This window comes from Spermophilus citellus (assembly GCF_964194105.1).
Source record: "Spermophilus citellus genome assembly, chromosome: 7".
Taxonomy (NCBI): Eukaryota; Metazoa; Chordata; class Mammalia; order Rodentia; family Sciuridae; genus Spermophilus; species Spermophilus citellus.
In genome coordinates, this window is record NC_138188.1 from 122,486,334 (window position 1) to 122,501,679 (window position 15,346).

Genomic DNA, 15,346 nt, shown 5'->3' on the forward strand with positions numbered 1-15,346 from the left:
AAACAAAAGTTACACTATATGATTCCATTTATATAGCATTCTTTTTTAAAAAAACATTTATTTTTTAGAAGTAGTTGGACATAATACCTTTATTTTATTTATTTTATTTTTTTATGTGGTGCTGAGGATCAAACCCAGGGCCTTGCACGTGCTAGACAAGCACTCTACTGCTGAGCCACAATCCCAGCCCCAATATACAGCATTCTTAAGATGACAAAATCATAGAGATGAAGAAAAGAGTTGTGGTTTCAAGAAAACAGTACTCAAATTTAAAAGTTTAGGAAAACGGTCAAGAGTAATGAAAATAAAATTCATATGGACCCCTGAAACCTTAGAGATGCACTAGCCTGGCTGTGGCTCAACAAATATGATATTTGCCAGGGTCCAGAGAGGAGTATGACTTTAATAAGGGCCTAGCCCCTATGCTTTTTGTATTCTCCTGATCATATTTATTGTGTGCACAGATGATATTACAATAAGTATAACATTCTTTTAAAATGAAGTCTATAATAATTTATAATTCCCTTTTTCAATTAATCTAAATCACACTGTGAGACACCTATTAAAACTAATACTTCCTGAATAGATGCTCTTTGACTTGCTGATAAATATCCTGATAAACACATTGTGAGTTGAAAATATTTTAAATAAGAAATGCATTGAATACACCTAACCTACTGCATGCACATCCTAGCTTAGCAACACAGTTACATTATAGTCTTAGTTTTTCCCTTGTTACTATGAGACTGGTAGTAAACTATAGCTTGCTGCCACTGCCCAGCATAAGAGATCATCAGATCATACTGTTAGTCTGAGAAAGAACAAAATTCAAAATCTGCAGTACAGTTTCTACTGAATGTGTACTGCTTTCACATTGTTGTAAGCTGAAAATTATTAAGTCAAACCATTGTAAGTTGGTGATCATTTTACTAGCATTTGTGCTTCTAATATTAATAGGGTTTTTAAAATATTGGGGTTTGTGTTATTAGGGAAATGTGAGAGTATTGCTAAATTCTAATTGGGTGAACTATCTTTCAGTCCAGTTGATCCTAATGTTAGTCAGTGATACATATTTACAAGGGTTCAAGTGGCACTAAACCCTCCTTCAGTGAAATAACTTTTATTATGTTTCTATATTTTATTTAAAACAATTTATATTTATTTCAAATAAATATTTGATCATGTCCATTTCAATGAGAAAAAAAAATCTTTAAACTACTTTAGGAGACTTTTTAGAACCAGAGAATATTTTTAGCTTACTGGTCTATAAGTGTTAGTTTTTACTGCATTACAATTTTATTTACATCTTTAGAAATTCTCTTGAACATTAAAACTTTAACTTTTTAAAGCTTTTAGAAAAAAAAAAAAGAGTAGTGGTTTCCGGTGGGTAGGGTGAGGTAGTTATAAAAGGCAGCATGAGAGATGCTTGTGATGGAACTTTGGTATTTTGACTGTGGTAAAAACTGCATAGAATGCATGTGCATACATAACCAACTACTACATGTAAAACTATACTTAATGGAGTCAAATGATTGGATCAAGGCCAATCACTATCCTGTTGAGATACTATATTAAAATTATGCAAGATGTTACTTTGGTGGGGGGAAACAGGATAAAGAATACAAAAGATCACTCTGTATTTTTTTTTTACAACTACATGTGAATTTACACTTATCTCAAAATAAGAGTTAAAAAAAAACCTCATTAATTTCCAATAGTTCTGCAATGTCCACAGTAAAAGATTCCTTAGCACAGCATGCTCAGTTTTTCTTGACCTGTACCCCCTTTACACATCCTACATTCTAGACAACTAGATCTAAGAGCTCACATTTACTGATCACTGGATATGCCAGGCATAATCCTAAGTATTTTGTGTATATTATTTCACTTAATTCTCAATGATCCCAGGAGTTAAATTTACTGTTTTCTTTTTTCTTCTTCTTCTTCTTCTTTTTTTTTTTTTTTTTTTTTTTTTAGTTTTAGGTGAACACAATACCTTTATTTTATTTATATGTGGTGCTGAGGTTCAAACCCAGTGCCTCACATGTGCTAGGCAAGTGCTCCTTCACTGAGCCACAACCACAGCCCTAAATATCACTGTTGACACCATTTTATATATAAACGACTAAGGCACGATGATGCAGTTTATCCAAGGTTTCAACATGCCATGTACTTTTTCTATGCCTCTGGGTCTTTATTACCTAAAAAACCTTCCCACCTAATCACCCTCCAAAGCCCTACTCCAAGGTTATCTTTGTGATTTCATGTGCCACACTGATGTTGTCAGAATATATTCAATAAATGTTTAGTTAACATAAGGTCTAGACAAAGGACCCAAAGAAGTTACAAAATAGGCACCAAAGAAGTATTTGACACTGATTACATTGCAATTGTTTTTCCAAAGATAAGCCTAATGGGAATGTATTCTATAATAGTTAAGTAACTGAGATAGAGACCTACGAGTGTGAGACAATGTTGATTAAGAAAGCACAGGCTTTCATGCACCAAAGAGGAACAGTAATATCAGGCTAATGAAACACCCACCATCAATTGCAAAGTCCAAATCTTTCTTAGGTTTTCACATAACAAATACATGAACATAAACATCAACTGCCTAAACCTAGTCACCCCTACTCTGACCTATTAGTTTCTTTAGCAATTCAAGAAAAGGTATAATGCTTTTTCTCAGACAATATATATATATACACATACATATGTCCTCCAGTTTAAAATATATTTTCATTATTTCTATTGGAGGAAAGAGATAATTATTAAAGACTTCTTTACATTCATGAATTCACCTGAAAGACAGATTATCCTTCAAATATCTAGAATTATTCCAATCACCCTCAGCAAATCTCTCCAAATGATTCATATTTTAAACACAAAACACAGGTAAAAGAAAAAAATCCCCAAATTACAATGAATAAAGATTAATGGTTCAAATTCATTCTGTCCCCTGCCCCCTTATAAGTTAGCTTCTCTTAAGCTAAAGTTCTTCAGAAGACATCAAAAATGGAATAAATGAAAGAGAACACTAAGGAAGAAATAGATAAGAGCCTCCAGGACACTCTCCTTCCACTTATTAAGTGTTTACTATGAACCAGCGACTCCTTCACAAGTAATTATAAGTTCTTGTTTTTTTGGCTTTTGCTTTTGGGTGTTGTTTTTGTTGTTAGTTTAGAGATTGAGCCCAGGACATCTTACAGGCTAAGTGCTTGCTCTACACCAAGCTACACTCCCTGCCCCAAGTAACCATAAACATAAATTCTTAACAATGACCTAAAGCCAATAAAGAAAAATAGATGTTTAAATTATGCACCATACAAAAAAAAATTAGGTGTGGTCTAATACAACAAGCAGAAGGAAAAGGGACACCTAGGAAAAGAAACACTGACCGGTCGAGTTCTCTTGAACTTGGAGTCCTCACGGTCTCTGTGTGGCCCAGAAGTGCTGCTTCTCTCCCTGACATTTCTATAGCCGGGACTGGGGATGATGTACTCTTTTCCTATGTCAATATCCTTCATCTTTGCTGAGTGGAGGGGCCAGGGTTCACAGACTCTTGGTTTCACTCAGAATTTCTGAAATTAAAAATTCAACAAGAACAGATATTTCCTACATTGTGTTTAAACATGTTCTAAAATACTTTTGGAAAAAAGGGCAAAAGTATTAAACCTATAAAAAGCCGGGCACGGTGGCACACACCTGTAATCCCAACTACTCGGAGGCTGAGGCAAGAGGATTGCAACTCAGTGAGACCCTGTCTCTAAATAAAATACAAAAATAGGGCTGGGGATGTGTCTCAGTGAGAGAGTGCCCCTGAGTTCAATCCCCAGTACCCCCCCCCCGAAAAAAAGAAAAGAAAAAAGCCATAAAAAGTATTAAGCTATAAAAGTGATTTTTCAAAATTTCAGAACTATCATTCCATTTTTTTAAACAAAAAAAAAATCAGCATAACAGAATCAAGAAAAATTAACTTCTCCCACCCCCAAGGGAAAAATTTTTTAAAACATAATAAACACACTACTAAAGAAATATCCACCCATTTCAACTACATTCAAATGCAATAGATGGAACATTTAGATAATTTTTTTCTTTTTCAGACTTTCTAGGAAAAATCTATTTGTTCTAAACATTATAAACTCAATAATTTTAAAAGATATCATTTCTTCTACCAAATTTTATTAAATAAAAACTTATAAAACACTTATCCTACAATGATGAATCCTATCTCCTTAGTTTTATAATTAGCTAATAGATTAGCTCATATTGTTTTTAAGCTCCATGCAATTACACAGCTAAAATACAAAATAATAGGATAAAATTTTAAACATAAATTTCCCCTTGGGGTATTAAAAATGTCATATATATCTCCAACAACATTAAATTGTATACTTTAAAAGGATGAATTTTATACTAAGTTAAATCTCAGTAAAGTTGTTATTTAAAAACAATAAATTCCCCATTCTTACCTAATTTCCACCTGAACCTCTGTTCTAAACCACCGCTTGCTTGGTTAACTCTAATCAATACTCCTCTATCAACTCTGGTCACTTTTTAAAAAACAAACACATAAGAGCCTCTCTAAAACATTCTCCCACTCTCAAGGTTTGCAAGTTCCCAGATAGAAGCTGAGAAAACATCTTGCACAGCAGTCTCACTAGAAATTACAATGTAGCACAAATCCAGGGCTCTCCCTGTGACTTAGAAGTACAACTCCTCCAAGCAGCACAAAATTCTGACAATTATAACTCATTTTAAGTATATCAGAAAAAAAGAGAAAAACACTTACTAATCCTCTACCTAAAGAGGACTAAATCTACTCCACAGAGACAGGTTACCAGCACAAAGAAAACTTGATTTCTTCTTTTCAAAATCCGGATTCAAGTACCTTAAATTGATATTGCTAAGTTATTTATCTTAAAAAAAATCACCTTGTCCAATGACAAAGTGCACCATAAAGAACACCAGCTTACTAAGCAAGAGCACAGCAATCACGTCATTGAGACCTCATTAAGGCTAAACTATAAACAGACCTGGCATCTGCCAGTGTCCCCACTGTCCAGCTGTAGCTGCAGATCAGAGGAACCCTTCTTGTTACCATGATCACCCTCCAAAGGTTCCCTACCCAAGCAGATTATCTGAAGAGGATTAGTGCTACTTTTTAAATAGTCAGGAAGGGAGACAGGGTAGGGAGCTTGAAAAAGGCTGGGCCAAGATAACCAACTCATTCACAATACCAAATCCCACATTAAGAGCAGCTCAATAACCTAAGAATCCAGGATAGCTAAATGCTTTCAACTACTTTATTTCAAAGGAAGAGCAGAATCAGCAAAACTCTTGAGTAGATAGTGGCAGGGATGAAATGATTTCTGTTATGATAGAAATAATTATTGTTTTGTTGTATCTATTGTGACTGGTGTAAGATAGGGACCTTAGCTACCCTGAGGGACCTATCCTAAACTATCCTGTTCTAAGGAACCAAGTTATTCTAAATATGAAAGATATGAGGAACTGTTTCCATTATCTTTAACACCTCCATATCTCAAATTTCCTGGAAAAAGGGCTAGTCATGAGAGTAGATAGACTCTGAGTAGGCACAAAGTTACTCCTCTTGGCCTTGAACATAGGGAGGACACCATCTTCTGTATTTCCGGGATATGACAGGGCACTCCACGTGGAGGTCAGCTAAGCAAAAGGAAGCCAAATAGACTTAGGAGGAAAACAAGATCCTACTCTGAAGCAGCTAAGGATAGATCAGACTTTTTTTAAAATATATACTATTTATATTTTTTTCCTCCTGTTCCACCTTGAAGTTGTTGGAAAGTCTTTCAAAAGCTAACTTGTCTCAGCTATAAAGGGTAGAAGAAAAGAAGGGGATTTTTAAGGTAGCAGCAGAGCTGGGTAAGGGCAGAACAATAATAATGAATGTGGGGGAACCCCAATGAAGTGCTTAGACTCAAAATTGACTGGGTTGAGGCCAGTTGGTCAGCTAGCTGCCTTTTATATCAAGAAGTCTCCTGCCAGTGATAAAAGGGTAGACACTCCCTGCACAGCAACACAGACACAACTGCACGAGGGAGGGGAGCTGCGCAGGTTTACAAGAACAGTAACCAGGCAGACTGGTGTTTCCAAGTGCCTTATCACAACATTCCTGAGTAGTTTCCAGTACCTCAGAGACCGTGCGCCAGGCCCTGAAGCTGGCACAAGGAAACCCTGAAGCTAAAAGGATACATATTTACCACGCCCCCTGCAATCCACTTGTGCCTCCAAGCTTCCAGCCTTTCATTTACGCTAAAGATCACTGTATAAGCTATCCGTCTCCTCCTTCAAAACCTTCAGAAACTTTCCCAATCGTTCCTGCGCCTACCTGTCTCCAGCTTCCCACGTTTGTGCCGAACCAAATGACCCTGTGTGGTAAATACAAAGCAACGCACAGCTCGGTGTGGTAGAGGTGAAAAGGGCACCCGATGACAGTCAAGAGAAATGGGTTCCATTCCCGGCTCTGCCACGGGCTTGCTGTTCTTGCTTATGTCACGTACCTCCATTTACCCGTTTGCAAAAACGAAGGGAATCACCGACTTTGGAGGTGGCTGATAGCGCGATCTCCGGTCCGCGGCTTGAGACCGGTGCCCAGGCCTCCTGCCCACAACCTTTGAGGTAGAGTCTTAGGCCAGCTTCGCTGGAGGAGCCCCTGCCTTAGGGCGTTCCCACCGCCAGCAAGGGCCTGGCGAGGCTAGGCGAGGCGATGCGATTGCTACCCACACCCACCGCCCGGGAACGCAGCACCCCCTGGTGGCCACATCCGGGGATGGAGCCGGCACCCGACCACTCACTCCAACCCTACCTGCCTGCTTTCAGACGCAAAGACCCCATCGAAAGCCCCCTGAGGGCGCAACACAAGAAGAGGACAGTGGGAGAACAGAAGGAGGCCAGGCCCCGCTTCTCAAGTCTCCAGCTTCCCGCGAACTGCTGGAACCCCAGATCACAGCCCGCGGCTCGGTAAGGAAAGGCAAGGGGGTGATCCTCCTGACAATCAAAGGACACGGTAGGGGTAAGGCTGAAGTCGTCACCTACCTGCACCCCAGCTCCCAGACAGGAGCGCTAGCCACTCAACCACGCTCCGGAGCATCTGCACCCGAGCAAAACAAGCCTTTATAGCGGCATCGGCTGCCACACCACGCAAGCGCTCTGCACAAACCGTTCCGAAGACTGAAGGGAATCGTAGTCCCCCTTCCGGGAGCCCCTGGCTCCTCGTGAAGCAAAGGACTACATTTCCCAGAAGCACCGCACACACCCGGGATGGGGTGGGAGCTACTCCTCTTTCCACCGCGCTCGCGGTGATGCCCCATCCTTCCCTTATCTTTGGGAGCCTGCCTGGAATCTTCTTTGAGGTCGTGTGTCCCCATGGGTATCCCATAGGGTAGCCGGTGGCCCTTCATTCGCAGGCAGCCTGATGTTCGTAGGCAGAGCTGTCAAACCATGCGTGGCCCTTCATGTGCCAGAAAATACTGTGAAGGTCATCGTAGCTTGCCTCGGCTTGAAGAAGAGCCTTCCCCGCCCCCCCCGCCCCCCCACCCCCAGCCACAGACCTTATTATCTCTTGTGGCACTTACCGTTTTACATTTGCTGGCTCCTGATTCGACCCTACTACATTCTGCATAGTCCACCTTTCTCACTTTTGTCCCAACTGTCCATCACATAATGTGCTGCCTAGATCACAGCTTTAAAAGTGGCAAGAGCCTTAGAAGTGGTATGCAAACTCACTTTTTTTTTAATAAATAGAAATGAGACTCTCAGAGAGACCGATCATTTCCTTTTTGTTTTATCTGTTCCTTCAGCATCATCATAATATAAAGACTGCTCTATTGAGTGCCTCCTTACTCTTTCTGGGGCTTTACATAACAACTTTCTTGCTTTTACTTTCCTTAAACCTATTTGTAGGTATTATGATTTTCCACTTAAGAGATTTTAAAAGTAGATAAAGTGACTTGTCCCTTTTCAAACAACTAATTAGCTAGTGTGAAGACACTAACATAAAGCTGAAGTTACTGACACCAGTGTAGGTTTTTTGTTTTGTTTTGTTTTTGATGGGGATGGATAGGGGGGATTGAACTCAGGGGCACTCAATCACTGAGCCACATCCCCCAGATCTATTTTGTATTCTATTTAGAGACAGGGTCTCACTGTGTTGCTTAGCACCTGGCCATTGCTGAGACTGGCTTTCAACTCACAATCCTCCTGCCTCAGCCTCCCCACCCACTGGGATTACAGTGTATTCTTGAACACAGATAAATTAATAGACCAATGCAGTAGAATAGAAAACCTAGAAACAGACACATACGTGTAAATTTGATCAGTGACAGAGAAACCTTCAACATCCATGGGGAAATAAAGAAATTAAACAAATAACACTGGAAGAGTTAATTGTCCATATAAAAGAAAAACTTACTACTTCATACCACACAGAAAAATCTGGGGTAGATCAAAGACTCAGGTGTGAGAAAACTTAAAAAGTAGGAAATATCTTTATGAACTTAGGAGTAGGGGAAAACTCTTGAGATTAAAAAATAAAGGGAAGGTTGATAATTTTTTACTATATTAAAATTAAAACATGTATAAGATGCCATAAAATGAAAGATAAACCACAAAATTAAAACTGATACTTAAAATACAAAATATTCAAGTAATTTCTACAACTCAATAAGAAAAGGAAAGTGCTATGAAAAACAGCTCACAGAAAAAGAAACCTGAGCAACTTCTCAAATATGAAGACACCCAATCTCATTAATCATCAGGAAAATGAAAATCAAGGTAGCAATGAGATCCCACCTCACTAAAGAATCCAGCCATGCCTCAAATACTGTAGCACCCAACAGCTGCAAATCTGATCACCTTTGTATAAAATTTTTTAAAAACTTCTAAGATGTCCCTGAAATGCTTCAATATACTTATTATAGTTTTCTTTAAAAAACAATGGATATGTACTATACAGCATTGGTGCCTGGCTTCAAAAAACTGTAGCCCTGTCTTGGTCTAAGAAACTATACTTCTTTACATGATATTGATAATATATGCCTTTCTTGAAATGTGTCTGGGTTGTGACATATTTTGGGGGGTAATATTCCCCAAACTTTAAGAAAAGAGGAAACTGCCCCCCACAAAATAACTGGTGTTCAAAAAAAAATGACTGGTGTTCAAACACTAGTTGCTTGCTAAAAAAAGTGTATGTGGGGGGGGGGGGGGAATGACAGAAATGATCTTATTTTAGCAAAAAAAAAAATTATCCACTATAATAAACTAATGTTATTTGTAGTCTTGATATACAATTTGCAAATTTAATTTTACAGTTATATATGAGCTATAAGCATAAAGACTTTTTACACGGTTTTATGAATGTACATATTTAAGTAATATTATAATGAAAGTGACTTAAGTCAGCCTCAGGTATTTAAGAGAATTGTTTCTCTTAAAAGAGGTCTGAGCCTTAGTATAGTTTGGGGAAACACCGGACAATAGATCAAACCAAACTTTGGCTTGGTACAAGTCCTTCTGTGATCTGGTCCCACAAAACACCACAGCCAAATTAAGTAGTCTAGCCTAGATAGAGCCTTCTTAGGCCAGAAGCCTTCTTAGGCAGACTTAGTATAGAACAAATTTCCCAGTCATTCCTCAAAACTTCTTAAGTGTTTTTCTATAAAAAGGGGCTTTTGATCAGAAGAGACAAACAACTGTGGTCTACATTAGTAATAATAACCATTGTTTAGCCTGAATGTCAGCTTGAGAAAATTAAAAAATGTATACAGACTGCATTTACTTTTCAACCAAAATAGTTTAATTATTGACACCCATTAGGATAAATGTGTGTCAATAATTGAACTATTTTGATTGAAATAGTTTTAAGATAAGTGTATGTGTATAAATCATGAATTATATGCTTTATTGATTAGAAGAGACCACCAATGGAGAAAATCAGCATTACCTTTCAGCTACTAATGTTACTCTGTGGGCATATTTGAAAAGTACAATATCAAAGCATTCTTTTAGACCCTCATCCCCCAAATTAGAACTAGGTGGATACATGTAGCCTGCAGTTGGAAAGTCATTAATATAAAGGAAAAGAAAAGAAAAAAACTTTAAAAAATTCCTTCTTGAGACAGTCTGAGTTTATATTGTTTGGAGATTTAGAGACAGTTTGAATTTTATATCTATTTTATGTTCTACTTGCTTGTAGCTTCTTAAAGTTCTAATCAAACTTCAAGTTTAAATAACTTATCTAGTTTATGTTTTTAATTTCTTGATTTATTCACACCATACTACTGCATTCTATATTCTATATTCTACCTGAAATGATTTTGTCAAGTCTTTTTTTTTCTTCTAAATTTATTGTTTACCTAAAACAGTGTTTACTTCAAAACAAGCCATGGAATACTAGCCCTGATGTTCTGAGAAAACTATTTAGTTTATTTTATTCAGCATTTCTCAGGCTTATTTGAACATGAAATAAAAAATAATTTTTTGGAAACAGCATTTAATTTCCTGAAGCAGTGGAGTACCTCTGCCACCTCCCCCACACCCCTAATCACTCCCTTCATTCAGTAAACCTAGATCCAAATTGCTTCTGACACATTAAAAAGTGTTAAGATTTGATACTACTGAAGCCATATGTAAAACCTCAGAGTCTGAAGTTGATTATAAAAAAAAGGGTAGCCTCATTTTTTTTTAAAGATGGCAGCAGGGTCAAAAAGTTGCTTATGCCACCTGAAAGCAGTGGCAAATGGTACATGCCTTTTCAGTGATGCATTATATGCCAGAGTGATTTTAAAGTATGGGGAGGTGGTTCGCAATGTTCCAGTGATCTCATATTTTTGTTTCCTTCTCTCCAAATTTATTTTCCAGTTACTTTTGGAGACTCTATTTAGACTTAGTTAGAGTAAAGCGTGGGTTATCCTACAGGACATTCTCTTGTCACCATCCAGGGAGAAGGATTCCTCTTCTGCCTCATCCTTCAGCTGCTACTGCAAGATAAGATAGGATAAGAGCAAGAGCCAAGCAAACACAGAACTACTGGGAAAGAGTACATAGCTAGGCTACTTTTTGTTATTCCTACTCAATAACTGGATGTTCATTTTGATAAACATGGGAAACCATGACGCTAACAGCTTTGTATCTTCCTAGGATCCTAAGAGTTGGCACTTCTGTGGTGGCTTCACTCCACATGCTTCTGTGGCTCTTTCCCCCTCCACATGTCTTTCCTCTTCCAGGCATATAATCTATCTTCATGGTTTCTGAGTATCAGTTGATGTTAAGGGGAAAAATCATCTTTCTTAGCACTCTTGAGGCCAAATGAAATGGGCCAACGGAAATGCTAAGGAGATGGAGGTGGATGAGACAATCTTTCATGAAGAATAAAAACTTTTCCAGTATAATTTTCCCAGTCTTGGGCATTTTTCTTTTATATTATAGAAAATGAGCAATGAGGAATAGTACAACATCAGAGATAGATAAAAATGGACTCAACTAGAAATGATAGCACATAATGTACCACAAAAGTATTAGAAAGGGGATATGAGATGAATATCAATGAACTCTCTTTATGATCATCTCAGTGATGGAGACTACTGAGTTTCAGAAGAAAACAATCACAGCACATAATGGAGACACAGTATATACTCACTAAATTTTTTAAAAATGAGTTCCTTAAGATCCTATAGATACCTACTACCTACCTACCTGGTTACTTTCCTTAGCATTAATTTATGACCATCTATGCCTTATTAATTCAGTGAGGAGAACTGTGATTGCAAAATTTGTTACGGACATCACCCAAATGTTTCAAGGACAGAGGTAAGCAATAGAAGGACATTCCGTGAAGGTGGAAAAAAACTGTTGTGAAATTAAGGACATAGCAGACACTGTAAAGTTGTGGACAGGGCTGAGTTTGCATACACATTTAAGCAAGTTTTGCATGAACACAGAAATTAAAATTTGGGGACAAATCTCTGATTCAGCTCACATTGTCAACTTTCACCACCTTTCACTCTCCCTGGCCCAGGAACGTGGAGCTCACACTTCTCCCAGTGTCCCTTGTTTTCTCTCTGCAGAAACACTCCTCAGGTCCCAGCCTTGGCATTCCTCTCCCAGGGTCTCTGCTCTGTAGAGGGAGAGATGAAACTTTTACCAACAATTTCTCAGGTTTTGGCTAGCATGGGGTGGGCTCTTCTGGCTTCCAAGAAGTATTTGTTTGACCAAAAGTCTTTTCATTTGGCATCCACATGAAAGGGATGTCATACTAGAAGAGATAAGTCCTGATCCGACATTGCAATGGTCTAGTAGTGAGCAGTGGATACTCTGGATTTTGTAAAATTAGAGACTCACAAAAAAGGATTTGAGCAGACATTTCACCAAATGTATCTGGGTTTCACTAATCATTATAGAAATACAGATCAAAACTACAATGAGATAGAATCTCATACCCATTAAGATGAGATGGCTACTATTTAAAGGAAAGGAAACACTGAAAATAAATGTTGATGGGGATGTGGAGGATTGAAACCCTTGTGCACTGTTGGTAAGGATGTAAAATGATGCAGCTGCTGTAGGAAAAAACTTGGTGGTTCTTCAAAAAGTTGAAAATAAAATTACCATATAACTCAATAATCCCACTTCTGGGTATATAGTCAAAAGAAAAGAACACAGGGTTTCAAATCGATATTTATATACTTGTGTTCAAAGCAGAATTATTCACAAGAGTTAAAACATGGAAGCAACCCAAGTGTCCATTGACAGATAAGTGGATAGACATATATGTACAGGTGGCATATACGAAAATGGAAAATTTTTCAGCTCTAAAAAGGAAGGAAATTCTGACACACTGCAACATGGACATTAATGTTCAATAGGACATTAAGCTGAGTGAAATAAGACAGTTACAAAAAAGACAGAGACTATATGAATCCATGCACATGAGGTACTTAGAATAGTCAAAATCATGGAGACAGAAAGCATAATGCTGGTCTCCAGGGACTGGGGGGGGGGGGAATAGGGAGTTCTTATTTAATGGGTATAGAGTTTCTGTTAAGCAAGACAGAAAGAGTTCTGGCAATGGATGGTGGTGATGCTTGTACAATAAGAATATACTTAATGCTACTGGACCATGAACTTAAAAATGGTTACAGCAGTGAATTTTATGTTATGTGTATTTTATTACAATACAAATTTGGAAAAATTATTTTTAAAAAAGTTTTTTTTTAAAAAAATTTGAGGCTCATTGTATGAGTAAGGAGACATGACAGGGAATGTTGCCCTAATATCACTGCAGGCAAAGACTGTTCCCTTTTGGAATATTCCACCAGAAACATATTCCCAATGGACCCTTCTAATGGGTTTTTTTCACTGGATGAACCCTGGATTGGTTTAAAGTACAGTTTTCAGTGGTTTCTGATTAAAACTCATAATTGCTACATTATACAGCCTTGAAAATGAATAAGGAGCAGATGGTGGCAATAAACCTGCCTTCTTGGAGTTAATGATCTGGATAAAAATTGTTTTTTCAATTTTTTTTATATTTATATTTTAGTCATAGGTGAACACAATATCTTTATTTTATATTTATGTGGTGCTGAGGATCGAACCCAGTGCCCCATGCATGCTGAGCCCCAGGCCCAGCCCCTGTTTTTTCAATTTTTTAATTTTAAAATAGGACTTCTTCCCTATTTATTTTACTATGGTACCTCTCCTTTTCTATTCCAGGTCCAGCTTTGCAGATTAATTCAATAGCACTAAGAATACCATAGATAAGTTCGAACAGACCAATAATGAACACAGAAAGTTGCTGATTATTTTGCTGGTTTAAGAGAAAAGAGATGAAGCACAGGAAGAAGGTGACATTAAACCAAGCTCATGGGAGCCAGTACTTAAGTGGGTCCGTCTCAGGTGATTCAGAGCCAAAGAAATCAAGTAAGACTTGCTAGTGATATCATGGCAAGCGGTCACCAGCGAAGGAAGTGAGAGAGTGAGAAATCATGGTAAAAGGAAATGTAAGTGCAGGAGGAAGAGCCAGGCTAAAATCAGTTCCCATACCCGTGTTTATCTCATGCTGGGGTTTCCTCTAGATCTGGTACAACCCATTCAATGGGTGAAACCCAGATGAATATGGTATCATCAAGAAGCTCATCATAGCTTTTAAGAAACCATGGCTTCCAGATAACTTCATTGAGGAGCTGTAAGTGTCAGATCTGGGAAAAAAAAAAAAAAAAAAAAAAAAAACAAGAAGGAAACCACAGAAGGGCACCGGTAACCAGTTGTGGCTATTCGAAGTCTCAACTTAGAAAAGAGCAGAATCTGAACTGAATAGCTTATAAACCTCAGACTTTGGTGATAGAAGGGAGAAGTCAGATGAGTGGAGATGGAGTCCAGGAATTGGGGTGACCTGAGAGAGAAAGGTCAAGTCTGCTGGGAACTTCACAGCATCCACCTCCCTATCTGTCTCACATGCAGCCTGGACATGGATCAGAAATCCTCAGGTCTTGTGATTTATGTTCACAGTAAAGATTGCATCAAATATAGAAGGTCAGTGCTGGAGGCTGGCATCTGTTACTTGGACATCTCTTTCCCCTCTGATGAACAGAACTGCAACTCACCTTTGGCTCTGACGTCTACACAAGTAAAGTAGACTGTAGAGAGGCAGAAATGGGGCTTTGAGTGAGGAGAGGGTACAGTGAAAGAATCTCTGAAAGGGGTCTGGAAGCTGAGCGTTGAGGAATCCAACAATGTAGGCAAGGAGCTTGGGAGCATTTGCGCTGGGTCTTCTTTGCAATAGAGGACATAGAACTGGCATGGTGAAGAAGTGCAGGGTGCTTTCCAACACATCACAGAATCTCATTTGGAATAAGGGGGAGTGGGTGCTTCTGGCTATCCATCAAAGATCAATGCAGATAACGGTGGGCACCAACCAGTATGCATTTTCTGCATGAGCTTAGGGGCCCTGGTTTTTGTCTTATATAATTTATAGCTTATGTCCTCTATTATAATGTAAACTCTGTGGGGGGAGGGGGCTTGTCACATTTTTTACTGGTATATCACTAGTGCTAGAATAATACCTGATTTTCAGATAATATTCATTAAGTAATTTTTCCCTTGAGGAAAAAAACAAAGTCTCTGTGTCAGTGATTTAAAGTAGGGTGAACCTCCCTTCCCTTAAGGACTATCAGAACATTTTTGGAGGGGAGGAATCTTCATGTTTATTGTTTTACAGAATATGGTGGGAAGAGTTATAAGCACAGTCTTAGGAATATTATGATTCTATATCCTGAAAAACTCTCAGTATCTCCACTGTCTAGTTTTC

At 38.3% G+C, this 15,346-nt stretch overlaps 1 protein-coding gene and 1 pseudogene across 9 annotated transcripts in view; one reads left to right on the top strand and one right to left on the bottom strand.

Annotated features, from left to right (window-relative positions):
* The window catches only part of ABCC5 (ATP binding cassette subfamily C member 5), a 90,783-nt gene extending 83,554 nt beyond the window's left edge, over positions 1-7,229 (bottom strand). For 2 of the 8 annotated variants that reach the window (XM_081301392.1, XM_081301400.1), the window contains exons 1-2: positions 7,078-7,229; positions 3,399-3,581 (exon numbers count right to left, since the gene is read on the bottom strand). In XM_081301392.1, coding sequence (XP_081157518.1) covers positions 3,399-3,527 — 129 coding nt within the window. In that variant the 5' untranslated portion in view covers positions 3,528-3,581; positions 7,078-7,229. Of the gene's footprint in view, positions 1-3,398; positions 3,582-4,472; positions 4,650-4,792; positions 4,978-6,370; positions 6,392-6,542; positions 6,643-6,847; positions 7,004-7,077 lie in introns of those variants that run through there. The other 6 variants (XM_081301393.1, XM_081301394.1, XM_081301397.1 and 3 more) reach the window with 6 other exon arrangements.
* LOC308653398 (zinc finger protein 639-like) overlaps positions 6,749-15,346 on the top strand; it is a 51,450-nt pseudogene continuing 42,852 nt past the window's right edge. Inside the window, exon 1 of the transcript in view lies at positions 6,749-7,002. The product of the transcript in view is annotated as a zinc finger protein 639-like (transcript). The remainder of the gene's footprint in view (positions 7,003-15,346) is intronic.